The following is a 15,745-nucleotide window of genomic DNA, read 5'->3' on the forward strand; positions in this document are numbered from 1 at the left end:
AACTGAGATGTGATTAATCCCATTGAACCCCTTGGTCTGTAGTCACAGCACCCACTTTGGGAACCACTGCTATAAATGCAGTATATCAGTTACATTTGTATTATTATGGAAACAGTGAGGAAGTTAAGGAGCAATTTTTCTTGTTGAATAGAAACGGTGTGTCACTGTGCCTGCAGCCCCTGTTCTCATCATGGATACTCAAAGCGTGCCACAGGTACCCAGCCTAATGAAGAGCAGCCACTGGTTAACATAGTGATCAATCTGAGGCCACAAACCCTGAGTTAAGACTGCCGCTAGCTCAAGTCAGCATTTAATAAAGTCAAATTTCAGCAGCCTTTATTACAGTGTGACAGATGGAAAGGAAAGACAGATTTGGGGCTTTTCTCGGTTTTTCTGCTTGTTTAGTTTGAGCCACTGGATGCAGCAGTCCTCATCAGGTCCTCCGTTGAAGTAACTGACTTGATTTATGCTACGTATAAATCAGCGATGAAGCAAAAGTTGAAATGAAGAGAAAAAAAAAAGTCTACTATCACTAAAGGTAGTGTCAGATGAAGTCGTAGCATGGAGCCATGTATCACTCAACATCATGTATAAAGAGAGGCTGGCATGGGGTACAACTTCATCTCACACTGTGTTAGTGTTAAATGTGTTAATACTTAACACACAAATGCAATTAGGGATAAAAAAAAAGATACAAAAAAGTGGTGTGAAAAAGGGAAAAGGTTAGACAGATGTAAGTGACTGTGGCTGAATATAGTATACATTTTAACATTGAATCTGGAAATGCTTCTATCTCAAAATTATGTGTGTGTGTGTGTGTAAGTGTTAGATAGTGTGTGCATGACATTCTATAGTTGAATCACCTGGCTGTACATATGTTTTGATAAAAACTGTATTTGAAAGTAGTTCTCACAGACAGACACACATACACCTATAGCCTGGGTTAGAACAAAAAAAAAAGGGGGGGGGGGGGGGGGGCTAAGCTTGGTGTGAGTCAGAGATAAACAGAATATATAGGGTAGAGGTATGTGGCAGTTGGTGAGTGTTTTGTCTGCACAGATTAACTATAGAGTCTACATGATACTGTGGCTGTTTGAAACACACACACACACACACACACACACACACACACACACACACACACACACACACACACACACACACACACACACACACACAGGCTATGTGATACCGTGTCAGTCAACAAGAATGTTGAGGAGAGAAGCAGTCCCTGTTTGAACAGGACATGAACCTGTGTTAGACTGCTGTGTGGGAGTGATGGTGATCTTTTCCTCAGACATATCTGATCATGTATGGGACTGTCTCTGTCTCATTTGTCTCCTAATAAATCTCACTGTTATTGCTTATTTAAAAGTGGGTGGAGGGATGATGCTTTGAGACTGTCTAACTGCCTAACAGTGATATATTCAAATAAAAGACGAGAGTTGAGTGGGAAACATGAGTTGCTGATGGAATTGTGGTGTCTGCTCTTTTCACAGAAATCTGGTAGTTGAGTCTACTTGATGTGCTACTTATACTCTGATCTGAAGGGACTAGATGTGATATTTGCTCATTTATGTACATTATGTTCTTTATGAACTCTTTAGACATCTTTGGTTGTGTGACTTGATATCCATCAAGTATGTTACAAAGAGTGGAATAAAAAGGATTGATGCCTGTTTTAAGTCAAGTACTTAATAACAGTGACATGTACAATACTATAAATGATTCTGATAGTCTGAGAGCACTTATAACTCTGAAATGATACAATCAGACCAAAATGTGATAAATTCGACAGTAAGCACTTACACTTATATATCTATATGTATAATTAATATTATAAACAGAGTATTTATTTTAAAGTAAAGAAACTACAGTGAATCTGAATTACAGTAATTGAGTTTAAAGCATCAACCTTCATTACACACAATCAAGGTGAGCAATCCATTTCATTGTGCTGTTGCTTTTCATGCCACTGTAACAGAAGGTATTATCAGGCCAATGTGGTCATTTAATAAACTACTACTTCAGTAACCATGGCTCATTTTGGTCATTTACTGGGCGTCATGCAAGAAATGTTTTTCGTATTCTTCCTTCATTTGTTTCTGCCTTTGGAATGTCACCTGTTCATTAGAAGATGCACATTCAGACATCTGATCATTAGCATTAGCAAATACAATGTGTTCTTATTAATAAGAGAAAGTGTCACAGACATGGTAAATGGACTGTACTTATATAGTGCTTTTCTAGTCTTTTTGACTACATTTTTTGTATTAACACCTGGGATACAGCGCCTCTTGCTTTTCATTTCGGTAGCCATGTTAACAGGTTAGAGCAGCCACACACACACACGCACACACACACACACACACACACACACACACACACACACACACACACACACACACACACACACACACACACACACACACACACACACACGCACGTACGCACGCACGCACGCACGCACGCACACACACACAGACACACACACAGGCTGCAGTTGCATGGGATCTAGAGATTTGGTGTCTCGCTTATTTTTTTCCCACATGACATGAACTATTTTCAGTAAAAATAGACTGTGAAAATGATCTGTTGATAGTAATATTGATATCATACCTGCAACATTACACTATAATTTGAATCTATATCAGTAGAATGTGTGTGTGTATATATATATACACACATTCTACTGATATATATATATATATATATATATATATATATATATATATATATATATATATATATATATATATATATATATATATATATATATATATATATATATATAATATCTATGGGTCAGTCTGTGTGGTGTTGTAAATAATAAAAATAATAATAAAACACATCCTCTGTGAAGAGTGTATGTGACTGACTCCCATGACCCCACCATCTCTATCAGAAAGAAAGCTGCTTTCACATCACATATTATTTATTTTTTTCACAAATGCAGCAGTTCAGTGATGTGTGTCCCAGGCAGTTACAGTTACATTTCAACAGCATTAAATCAGAAACAAAGTGACCAGGTGACCAACCAACCAGTACAGTACAAGCAGGTGGAGATGTATGCTTTTTCAGCGTGTGGGACAGAGGAGCAGTGCTGACTGCAGCATCCAGAAGAGGATGGATGTGTTTGATTTGCCATGCAGGGAGCGCCTCCAGGTCACACAGCATTTATTTTTCAGCTCCACCCTGCAAGTTGATCGTTTTTTCTTACCCTGTCTCCCGAAGGCCTCGCAACTAGTTTCATCTCCAAGTATGAGTGTGTGTGTGTGTGTGTGTGTGTGTAGGAGAGAGAGAGATAGATAGATAGATAGAGAGAGAGAGAGAGAGAGAGAGAGAGAGAGAGAGAGAGAGAGAGAGAGAGAGAGAGAGAGAGAGAGAGAGAGAGAGAGAGAGAGAGAGAGAGAGAGAGAGAGAGAGGGAGGACTTACTATTCTCACACACCCTCACACATACCATGCTCACATAGTAAACTAAGAGGATCTGTCTCTTCAGTGGGGGCGAGCTCAGTTTTGAAAGTTGATGGTCTGAACTCTGAAGCCTTTCAAATGAATATAAAGCCGAGCCGGGGCCATGGTTTGGCTGTCCCAGTGGTCAAAACATTCTTCACACACACACACACACACACACACACACACACACACACACACACACACACACACACACACACACACACACACACACACACACACACACACACACACACACACACACAAACACACACACACACACACACACACAATATTGGGGTTGTAAAGATCATTTAGACAGACATTTCCCCCCCTCTATCAATCTATCACCAACCCCATTTTTCTCTCAGAGTATGAGACAAAGAGAGTGAGACAAAAAGAAAAAAAAAAAGGAAAAAAAGAAAGAGGTGGTTACAAATTGCCTGGTGACATAAAAGTCAAGGTTAAAGTTACTCACACGAATTGTGTGTGTTTCTGCATGTGTATAATGCCTTTCTAGCCTTCCAACCACTTGAAGCATTGTTACACTACAAGCCACATGCACCATTCACACACATATTCATACACTGGATGACAGCAGGCTGCCACGCTGAATGCTCATCAGGAAGAAGTAATCGTTCACACACGTACACACACAAACACACACACACACACACACACACACACACACACACACACACACACACACACACACACACACACACACACACACACACACACACACACACACACACACAGCCTTTGGGAGCAATTTGGGGTTCAGTATCTTGCCCAAGGAAAGTTGGATATGTGGACCCACTCTACCTCCTGAGCCCCCTCAGTGAAAGAGAGGGCGCAACAAATTGTCTGGTGTACAAAAGGTCAAGGTTAAAGTTGAGCCCATAAACTATGCTGTGTGTGTGTGTGTGTTGTGTGTGTGTGTGTGTGTGTAGTGGTGGGACAATAGGCCTTTATAGCATGACGCTACACTCTGCTTAAGAGTAAAGCGGTTTGCAAAATATCAGAAAACTGTGTCTGTGTGCGACAAACACAGAAAGAGAGAGAGCCACAAATCACTCAGTGACTAATGGATTCAAGGTTCAAATTATCCACGTCAGCTGAAAAGAAACCTCGGGATGCTCTGTAATGCTTTGAAAGGACAACTGTGATCTGAACTCTACAAAAGTCTGGAAACTAAGATGTGAAACAGTTGCTTCCTCTTCAATCCCTCCCTCTACATTGAGGGTGGCAGTCCATTTCACTTTCTCCACAATTCATCATAAATCACTGCTCCTTCCCTAAATCATTTATGGAGTCATGATCTCTCATAAATAAATACAAAGGTAAACACCATTTCTTTTTACCTTAAATTATGTAAACAAGAGTCAGGTGAAGAGAGGGAGCCGCTGTCTTCTTTGTAAATTTGGGAAGATCTCCATAACAAAAATTTCAATTTCAATTTTAAAAACTGTCACTCTGCACAATGTTCATAATACATCACACGGCCGCTGCCTCGCAGAGAAAAAGTTAAGGCTCAGAGTTGATAAATGAGATGAGAGTCAGTGCTTGAATACAAAACACCACAGAGATGATAGCTTGGATTGTGGCAGATCAAGATTATTAAGATTAAATCAAAATTATTAATTTTTTCTCCTAATATTCCCCTGCAGTAATAACACATTTGATGCGATTAGTTATTTTACAGTGTTTTTTTAAATTCAGGTTTTGTTTGACTGTGCATGTTTTGAAGATATATTGTGGTAGTAAAGGTTACTGGTTGTTAAACTTGTTAAAGCTAGATTTGTGATTTTGCATCAAATTAACCTTCTTTTTCTAGTTGGCTGGAATCATCAGGATGAAAAGTTAAAGTGCACAGCATGAGCATGTTTGTGCTGGAGTTGCAAAGACATGCCGCCCATGGGCAGTGTGACCAGAAGAAGAAATACTAACACTAGTGACTACAGCTCTTTACAGTCAATCAGTCCTGCTGCAGAGTTGGTTGGAGAGACTGATAAATAGATGATAAGTGAAGCATTGACAGAATCACTTTACCTTGTTTCCAGTGGCACATTGCTACCCAGCACCCAGCTGTCTTGCAGCGGGACGCTCTCGGGGGGCGTGGTCTGCAGCTCGGCTGGTGATTGGCCGGCCACAGGGGCCGGGCTTCCAGTAGGAGGGGTTAGCTGCCTCGTTGAATTCAGAGATTGGCCAGCGTGGTGCGTGGAACCAAGGGATTGGTTGAGAGCGGTTATCGATGGCTGCTGGCGGTGCGGGGGTGGCACGGGAGGCAGGATGGGGCCGTGATGATTGGGTGGTTGTTCTGTGAACACAGAATAGACACATGATTGGATTAATGCCCGTTGTTAGTTGTGTAATGTCATACACTTCAACTGGTCAGTAACTGATAAAAACTGGTGAATTTTCTGATTAACGCTGACGTTGTTTCACAGTGTGTTATTAAAGGACTGGCTGAGTGAACTTTGAAATTGGAAAAAAGTATGTTAGGAAAATGAAACTGCAGAAAAATCTTGGATTTCACTATCCACATATTTTCTAAACCTGCAGAGAAGTTATTGTTAAAAAAGGACCACTGCTACTATACTATGTGTCATCCTGTGTCTGTTTGGAGCATTGATTGTGCACATCCTCACACTAACATGACGTGTCCACAAGATGCAATATGCACATGAGCAGTAGGAGTACTGTAGAGTGTGGGCATGTGAGAAGGTCAGAGGTCAGTGGGCACGAAACAACAATAGCAGATAGTTTGGAGGAAAAGTTAATAGACCATGTCTGCAATTACCCACATCTGTAGGATGTGCTATTGTCTCTGCACTGTGACAAATATGCTTGAATGAACAAAGTGGTAACCTCCTCGAGTAGCGCCATGTTCATTTTTTACATCATACTTCTTTGGTCAATTTTACGCCTTGAAAATCTGGAAGTTCTATGTATATCATTATCTCTGTGGTGTGCTCTCTAGTGGAATCTCCCGGTAACACACATAGTAAATAGATAAGCATGTGAACAATTTTGTTCATGATGCTGCAAGTTTTCTATGTGGATGCGTGGTTAAAAAGCAAGTATATTTCCAGCATTAGTGTCGCCTCAAACCATAACTAGACATATGTATAGTAACAGAGGGAAATTCCTCTACAACCAATCAAAAACACAGAACATCTGGAGGAAACATAACTGTAGGCGCCTCAGCCTGAAAAGAAAGAGAAATCTGTGACAGACTCTCACTGACTTTTACTGTTCATCAAATTAACTCTGACTCCCTGTGATGCAGTAATTGGAGGAAATGTAACTATGGTGCCTGTAGCAGTTCAACCTGTTAGAGACTCCGTCAGGTCTGAAGCTACAGATGGCCATACTGAAAATGTTGAAGAAGAACACTGATTGAAGTTTACTTTTTATGAAGGCATCGGACTGAAAACACTGTATAGTTATTAGTTGACTGTAAACCTTTGCTGTTAGTTAACCCTAACCCCTCACACACTGTTCAGTGTCAAATGTAACCCTTTTTCTTTTTTTCTTCTTTTTTTTTTTACATTTGAGAGCTGTAAAAGCACCCTAGACACATTTATTTTAGCTGAACTAACTTTTCCTAATGTGACCCACAGTTTACAAAAATGAAAGTTTTGTGCAGCTGATACATATTTTTTACAGATGTACAAATTTGACCTGCATTTATTAAAACTATTCAAGAATCAGCATTTAAACATTTATTAATGACTGATGGGGAATGTATGAATGTGAATTGGTGACTAGACTAATTATGAGTCCGGATATGAGTAGTATGTGAGGATTAAATATGCATTTAAATGGCATAATTAAAACACATTGGACCTCATGCTAGAATATTTTTGTATTTTTCCCAAAAATGTCATTATTCTTGCTGCATATCTATTTTTTTCTCCAACTACCTCCAACTACATACATTTGTGAGAAATCTTTTGTTTCAGCCTGATGAATGCCACCTATTAATGAGTATCATTAGCATTCACAAAGATGTTACCAAAAAGTACAAAGAATAATTTCAGTTGCTGTCAAAAGTCAGCACGCAAATGTCTCAGTGTCAGTAATTGTATTATGAGACCGAAAACTATTAAAAGACAGTAATAGTGTCATGAGAGCAGTACTGTACTGTGACTATGAGAGGAGGTCATGTGACAGTCACAGAGATATTAAAGGAGGGAATATTACAGCTTACAGTAGGTGATGTTACACTGTCAGCTGTAACACAACATGATGCTGGACAGAGAGCAGCAGAGAGACACAGACGCAGCTGTTTACAACCACTGATGTGCTGAAATACGACCATCACTCTAAAAAAGCTGTCAGTGGATTGGCAGCCATGGTGATCAGAATATTTTATTATTATTATTATTATTTTATTTGAGTTGATTTTGGATTTCTATTGAAACTTTAAATCCATTCAGAGAGCAGGCATTATGTTTCTCATTAGAATGTTGAAGAAAGGGACCACGAGTGAAATTTTTAAATACCAGAAAATTGTTGAATGACACAATTTGTCTCTTAAATCACTGCTATGTGCTAATCTGTTCATAATAGTGGTTCTTGCATGAGGCTCAATGTCACCTACACCTTTCATTTCCTCTCTGTTATAATCCAGCTAAGCCCTGTGGCTACACTACCCACAGCAAACGACCACTACTAGAGTGAGGTGTTCACTGTCATGTATTTGTTGTTAATGTCAATGTCAATGATATTTAAATGAAGACCACAAAATTACTGCATCTGTCAACAAAGCCTCTGAATTGTACGTTCGGCTCATTTTAAAACATCGTCTCAGACACAAGAAGCAAATCTTGTAGCTGTCAAAGTCAGCGTTCACTGACTGTGGGCTTGGATGTTAACCGCTATGTAAATTCCTCTGCTGTGTATGGGCCGGTCGAGGCTGGCGAGAAGTGTAACTCAATGCTGCGTTCAGCTCAACCAGGCTGCATACTGATTGGTGATTGGCCTTCACAAAAACCCCGCTTCAGTTTTGTAAAAACATATTTGCTCAAAGCTGACCTGGCTTCAACTTTTCCCTGCTGTTTTTTTCCCAGTGCTTTTTAGCTCCTTTTTTGTCCTCGGGGTGTTCTGAAGGAAATGAATGGCAATGCTGGTATTTGATTTGCATAAAGAGCATCACGTCTCCATTTCCCAGCCCTGCTGTTATTCATTCTCCGCTGCCCTCACTGAAGAAAATAGAAAGCAAAGACAAAAGAGAAGGGATATGTGTAGGAGCAGAGGGGTGGGCAGAGGGAGGGCTCACTTTCCCCCTCTCTCTCTTTTTCACTTTCTTCCCATATGCTATTTTGCCAGCTTAGTAATTGTTCCACTTATGCAAACCTTCAAGGCTAAATGCAGCATGCCACACACACACACACACACACACACACACACACACACACACACACACACACACACACACACACACACACACACACACACACACACACACACACACACACACACACACACACACACACACACACACTTATCCTAGGTACTGTTCAACTAATATAAAATCTCAATGAGAGGGAGATGGTGAGATTTATAACTGTAGCTGACAGACGAACGACTGTATTGGTGCAGCAGATAAATTCACTGGTGCGTGTGTCAGCAGTGTATCTCATCAGATCCTCCTAAAATATCTCTGATGTGACTATTTGATGCTATGAATGTACATAATGCTTACTGTCAGTGTGTGCCTGCTTTTTACTAAATCCCTTAAAAAGCACATACAGAATTTGAGTATGCAAGCTGTGTATAGCATGCGTGCCTGCATAAGGCTGCAGTGCATGTGTGTTAGGGTAATATACAGAGCTATGACTTTTCTTCAATCATAAAAAAAAATAAACAGTGAAAAAGGAAACGTATGAATTCACACTCTGTCTCTTTCACACACACACACACACACACACACACACACACACACACACACACACACACACACACACACACACACACACACACACACACACACACACACACACACACACAATTATAGCATCAAAAGAATGTCCTTCAGATATATTTAAATATGAAAGTGGAAGCGTTTGTTCATCAGCACTCTTCACTGAGGAATAAGTACCATACTACCATACTGCCACTGCATGTGTGATGTTGATTCATGTAGCCCGACGGTCATAAGTGTGTTAAGGACTAATTTGTGTTGTTAAAATCATCATAAAAGTCCAATTTACAGTAAGAATGTCTTTGAGCAGTACTGAAGTAATCCATGAAGGAAAGAAACTATGAAATGAGTTTACATGCTGTAACGAGGTCCTGGCCACGGCCTGCAAGAACAGCTACTGTCCCCCCAACTAGAGACATCCAACTGGGATATGATACCTCTCAAACAGCAGCCTCAGGCTACTCTCCAGCAACATACAGGAGCTATCACTTCAACCTGGACACGGACAATGACAGGAATCAGCTGTGTGTTGATGCTATGATACTTTTAGTTGAACATGCATCACGTCTATAACTTAAGCTACTACACACAGTCCAGTGCTGGCAAATAAACAAGCCTTTTCTTTTTTAATGGTAGAGAATAAAGAGGGCGTTCATGGTTTGTGTGTGTTTCTAAAAAAGATGAGAGAGAGAAATGTTCTGCTTCATAAATTGCTCTTACTTCAAAAACCTAGAAGTCTTCAAAACAGGGCTGGTACACTCGTTATTTTTAGGATTTCTCTGAAAATCAGGCACTAAGGAGCTACTCATAGCCTTCAGATGTTTTGTGAAAATGGCCCCTGAGGTGTTACATAAATCCTTCATCATCACTTGCCAAAAGCTCTGTCTGGTCTGTAAATACTCTCTTGTCTGATTCGCATCCAAGGTGATCTGCTAGAGCCAAGGCAGCTATTACACCATTTCAAATACAGATGCCAATTTATTGACATGTGCAGGTACAGTAATCACTGCAGCTGCAATCATCACTTCTGCTATGTGGTGAAGAAATTGATCGAGTCAATAAAACATTCAAGAATTATTAAAATGCAAGGTTATAAATGTCCTGGCGATCTTCACCAGTCAAATATAGTATGAGAGTTATGGGTCTTGGAATGAGACAAGCTGTCATTAAAACTGCAGACATCTGTGAAAACCTGAAACTGTGAGACCACAATTGATTTTTAATACAAACACAATAACAACTCCATATATTGACACACTAATAGAATGGCCTAAACCTACTATCAGTGGCATAAACAGTGTCCAAATAAGAGAGGACATAGTCGAGTTCAAATCAATTTCCTATCATTCTAAAATAAAGAGCAGAGAGGAAACAGTCCATTGCTGGATCCTCCTTGGACTGTAAAGCAGATAATAAAGAAGAAAACTGTCTCTTACACCGACGTCCCAATTCCTGCAGGATAATAAACGAGGCGGGTCACAAACATACACACACTCACACACTTAAATCCCCCTTTGACTTTAATACACATTAGGTTTTCAGTAGCATTTGAGAGGCCGTTTAGGCCAAGCCAGATTTCGAAAACGATCTCCCCCCCCCCCCCATTTCTCTCAGCAGGGGGGCCAGACATTTCTCGGTAACAATGGACTCATTCCCAAAACGCATTAACTCTCGAAAACGCTGTAGTACATATTCCAGGCCTGTGTGTGGCGCTGTTTCAGCTACAGAAAGGGCGGGTCGAGGGGTGATGACATCATCGTTTGCGTTTCTGGTGTTCTCACGAATCCAAAACCTGAAGCGTTTTGGACTTTTCCACCTTGGAACCAGGTTTCAAAAAAGTGCGTTTTCAAGCAGCGAAAACTCCGGATCCGTCGTTACGGTCGGCCTAAACGCACAAGACATTTGCGGTTTCAATCCAAAATCGTCTCCATGTGGCCCCTGAGAGTGTGTATGTTAGCAAATAGAAATGGTCCAGATCCAGTGAGAAGATAAAGGAAAAAAACATCAACAGTGATGAGAACTAGGCAATAGACCCTGAGAATGACAGATAAAGTGTATGCAAATCAATGAAGAGACAAAAGAGTTTGGTGGAGTGAAAAGGGATAACATTGTTGGTTGGATAAAGCTGATTTCTTTCATATGAATGGAAGCTTTCAGTTGGTGGGACATAGCATCCACGAAGAGCCTCCTTACCAATTAAATCAATGATGGGATGTTAAGAATGTAAGCTTAATTAATCAATTAAGTTCCACATGTGAAAAAGAGAACATTTCAGTGACAGATGTGCAGTACAGATGTAATAAATCCTGACATTTGTCCCAGATGCTGCTACTAGTAAATGTGTGTACAGTCTAATCTTTTGTGAAGTTTAGACAATAAATACATGTTATATATTCAGCAGATGTACATTCTCTCTTTCTCTCTCTCTCTCTCTCTTTCTCTCTCTCTCTCTCACACACACACACACACACACACACACACACACACACACACACACACACACACACACACACACACACACACACACACACACACACACACAATTCAGATTAATTCTGATCAAAAGCCATTACCAGAAAGTCAAATGAGTTTTTCAAACTAATTCCAACTCCCTCAGTTAAAGCAAAAAAAAAAAATCCTTGCACCATCAGCGCTGCCTTCCATGTCAACTCCCAAAACAAATCACAGTGTGGAGAGAAATAATGGACCCAACTACTCTACCGCTCCAATTTCCTGATTATAAAACACAAGTATCTGTCAGGCTTCCCATTCATTAAACATGGGCTTCAAATGGCGTTTGGTCTTTTAAGGCCATTACTGTGATATATTTGTTTTTATTTTGAATGTTTCTAAAAGCAGTGATCAGTGTTTCATGCAGACTTTGAGTCACTAAAAAAAATCAATCAAGCAAATACTGTTAATATAAATAAAAAAAATATAACCACAACATTTTAATACTTCTGTGGAAATAAATGTAAATCTCTAGATGTCAGAACAATTGGCTGTGAACATCTCAATGAGCACCAGTCAGCCTCAATGGTTATAACTTAAATCAATGGCTTGATGCAAAGCCTGTCAGAGACGACCAGCTGTCAAACCATCTATCGTCATCTATGTATATGAAGTAAAGCAGCACTGTGAACTGACAGTCTATTCAAAGCCTCTCTGATGCTGATAAGCAGTACCCTTTATATGTCATTCATACAAAAACTGTATCCCAATAGCATGACCATCATCTTAATTATAATATAGCATTATAACTGTGGTTGTGCTGTAGGCATGTGGCCTTTGGTCATAGACACACCACATCAGTGCCAAAGTCAAATGGTCTAATAGTCCCTCTCATTGGTTAACTACCTCCCAGAGAGACACTGCTGTGAACCTGAACTGCCAAGTGAAGAAACATCCTGTCAAATGATTTGACAAAAAGCAGAGAAAGGAAATAAAATGCTTCTATGATTCTCATGGAACTGTGTGTCTGTAGTGTTAACATTTAGTAGCTGCAGGACAGTAGGATGAAATGTTTTCTAGTAAATGGTATTGTTACACTCCAGAATTTGAGTGTGTGACTGAGCAGTTCACCGCACACATCCATGTGATGGACTGATGTGTGCACAGTAAATTGGCATCTCAGTGGAGCAGTGAGGTGGGGTGTCGTCGAGGGAGGAGGTTATTTGTCAAAGGCAGAGCGATTACAAGCTTCACTATGACTCTCTGTCTCCATCTTTGTATGTCTATATGTCGATCTCCTCGGCGCTCTCTATCCTCGCACAGCACTTATTCTTTCTCTGCATCACTAAACGCCCACGTTACTATATGTTTTGTTACTTTTACAAAAGGATCACTAGCAGCACATTACATGGCTTTAGAGTTTAAATTCATTGAGAGATACAAACAGGTTTTGCTTTTTTTTTGCATCACATCTGAATAACTGTTGTGATTATAGGGATAAATTATGACAGAAAGCATCAAATGTATAAATAAAATGGAATAAAGAAGAACAAATAGATACATAGATAATAGATAAATAAATACAGAAGTAATGGCTTAAAGCCAAGATTTTCATGGCACAAAAAAATCTTGTTAGAAAAAAAAAGGAACTAATGGTGGAAAAAAATAAAGAAATAAAACCAGTTGAAGCGGAGGTCAGGGTTTGTGTTAAACTCCATCACTGCTGACAGAAAATTGAACAAGGAGAAAAGAAAAGAAGGTGCAGAAAGAACAGGAGGTGACACATGAAGTCAATTAAAAGTTTCAGAAGCAACAACAATGGCCAACAGAGTTTAGATGAGGTGGAGAATGAACAACATGGAATGAAAGAGAGGCACAGCAAGAGGCAGAGGCAGAAACACAGACAAAAGGAAAGATAGAGAGAGGGCAGGAGTGAGAGATTTAGAGAGCAAAAAAAGAAAAGAAAAGAGGGGAGAGAATAGATCCTGGACTCATCGACACAGTGAAAGAGGTCAGTAGAAGAGTTAAGGCTTGTGGTTTTTGAAGCGTTAAAACTCATTCCACCTCTGGACTCCCAACAAGGAGATGGGAGTGAGGCAGGCCTCGTTCCCCAGCCACAGGCTGCCTTTGTGGGCCATGTAAGTGGAGAGTGCCCCTCTCTATTCAATGACCCACACCAGTGAAACAGGTCAGCTGAGATGAGGTGTTTTGAAGGTGGGACAGCTCTATTGGGACAGGTTTAGTATTATATATTGCAACAGAGATCATGAATATAAACCATGTCTCTGTTATTTTACTCCACATCAACGTCAGATAACAGAGAGATGTCTGTAAGTTTACTGTTCTAAGAGGTTAAACACCAGTGTGAGAAGGTGACAGCAAAAACATGCCTGTAATCATAACTGTTAATAATACTACTGCCTACATGTGCAGGAGGCAAGCTATTATTATTAACACACACACACACACACACACACACACACACACACACACACACACACACACACACACACACACACACACACACACACACACACACACACAGAGTCAGAATTAGTTGAACCTAACTTTTATAAAGATGTTTCTGCACAATCCGTTATGGATAAACATTGAAATACTAATAAAGATGCTCCTTATAACGTTAGATCTTAGTTCATAATCATCACATGTATGACTTTTTCTCCTATAAAAGTTTTGACATCTACATCCAGTAGTGTTGAGAAAAGAACGCAACATATAACTCTGGGAAGTGGATTCGCCATCATGTAAACAAACAATAAAAAATGATCAAAAACAAGTTTCAAAGGGTGAAATATTGAACAAGTGAGTGCTGACTGGTAACTTGACACTTAACCTCTTAATGCAAAGTGTTTTAGTCACGTAAACCCAACAACACTATACAGCACTCACATCCCAGTCTCTGGTGTCAAATTTATATCATTTATATGCTAGATCATCTACAACAGCCCCCTGCCTTTGAGTTCTGTGCTGAATATGAACGTCACACTTGCCACTGAATATAATCAAGGCAGCAAATTAGTAAAATATGAATATACTGTGTGGGAGAGGGTTGCTGATGAATACCACACATAAACAAGTATAATTAAGTTCTTTCATAAAGGTGCAAATCATGGTTTTATAACAGCATAGGTACATTTCTTCAACGCAAAGTTTAAAGTGCTGACTTTTAATGAAAAAGGGAGGGAGTATATATCACTCCAGTTCTAGTTAAATTGTGCTGGCCGAGGGTCACTTTGACTATATACAATAGAGCTCTTAATGGATTAGAACTGGGTTCTCTTATTCTCTACAGCCCTTAACAAGCTCTCCAGTGCTTTGCTGCTGCTGGCCTGTCAGTCACTCATAAACTTCACAAAGATATGAAATGTACCTTAAAACTGAACCGTATTATTAGTAATACAAACAGTACATGGGAAGTTCAATATGGCCTTAGAAAGAACAGAGAAAACAAGGCAGATATTTGATCCATTTTAACAGAAAGTTGAGGCATATCCAACTTTTTGTAACACATCATACATCCAATGAACAGGATCAACAGTAAGGGTTGATGATAGGATGTTAGGTTACACATTAAATTTGGGGCAAAGGACTTGAGAATGAATGAGAGTACTCAAAGGTGTAGTAATACAAATTGGTGTATGTATATGTGTGTGTCTGTGTGTGTGTGTTGTGATAGTACTCTCTCCCTTCCCCCTTCACTAACTCCTGTTCCTGAGTTCCTGTGCTGTAAAATTGGTGTTTTCATGGCCACTGCTTCTGACAATGCACATCACCTTGAGAGAGAAAAAGAGTTGCAAAGATAAAGAGAGTGAGGGAACGGGGGTGGGGGGAGTGCAGCGAGTGAAGACCCGCAGATAGAAACAAAAAGTGACATGTGTGAAGGGGT

The 15,745-nt window shown here is 39.9% G+C and overlaps 1 protein-coding gene across 6 annotated transcripts in view; it reads right to left on the reverse strand.

Annotated features, from left to right (window-relative positions):
• Positions 1–15,745, reverse strand: part of tenm3 (teneurin transmembrane protein 3) — a 244,749-nt gene that overhangs the window by 138,552 nt on the left and 90,452 nt on the right. For all 6 annotated transcript variants that reach the window (XM_062427003.1, XM_062427030.1, XM_062427047.1 and 3 more), the window contains one exon: positions 5,508–5,775. In XM_062427003.1, coding sequence (XP_062282987.1) covers positions 5,508–5,775 — 268 coding nt within the window. The remainder of the gene's footprint in view (positions 1–5,507; positions 5,776–15,745) is intronic.

This window comes from Scomber scombrus, chromosome 2 (genome assembly GCF_963691925.1).
Source record: "Scomber scombrus chromosome 2, fScoSco1.1, whole genome shotgun sequence".
Taxonomy (NCBI): Eukaryota; Metazoa; Chordata; class Actinopteri; order Scombriformes; family Scombridae; genus Scomber; species Scomber scombrus.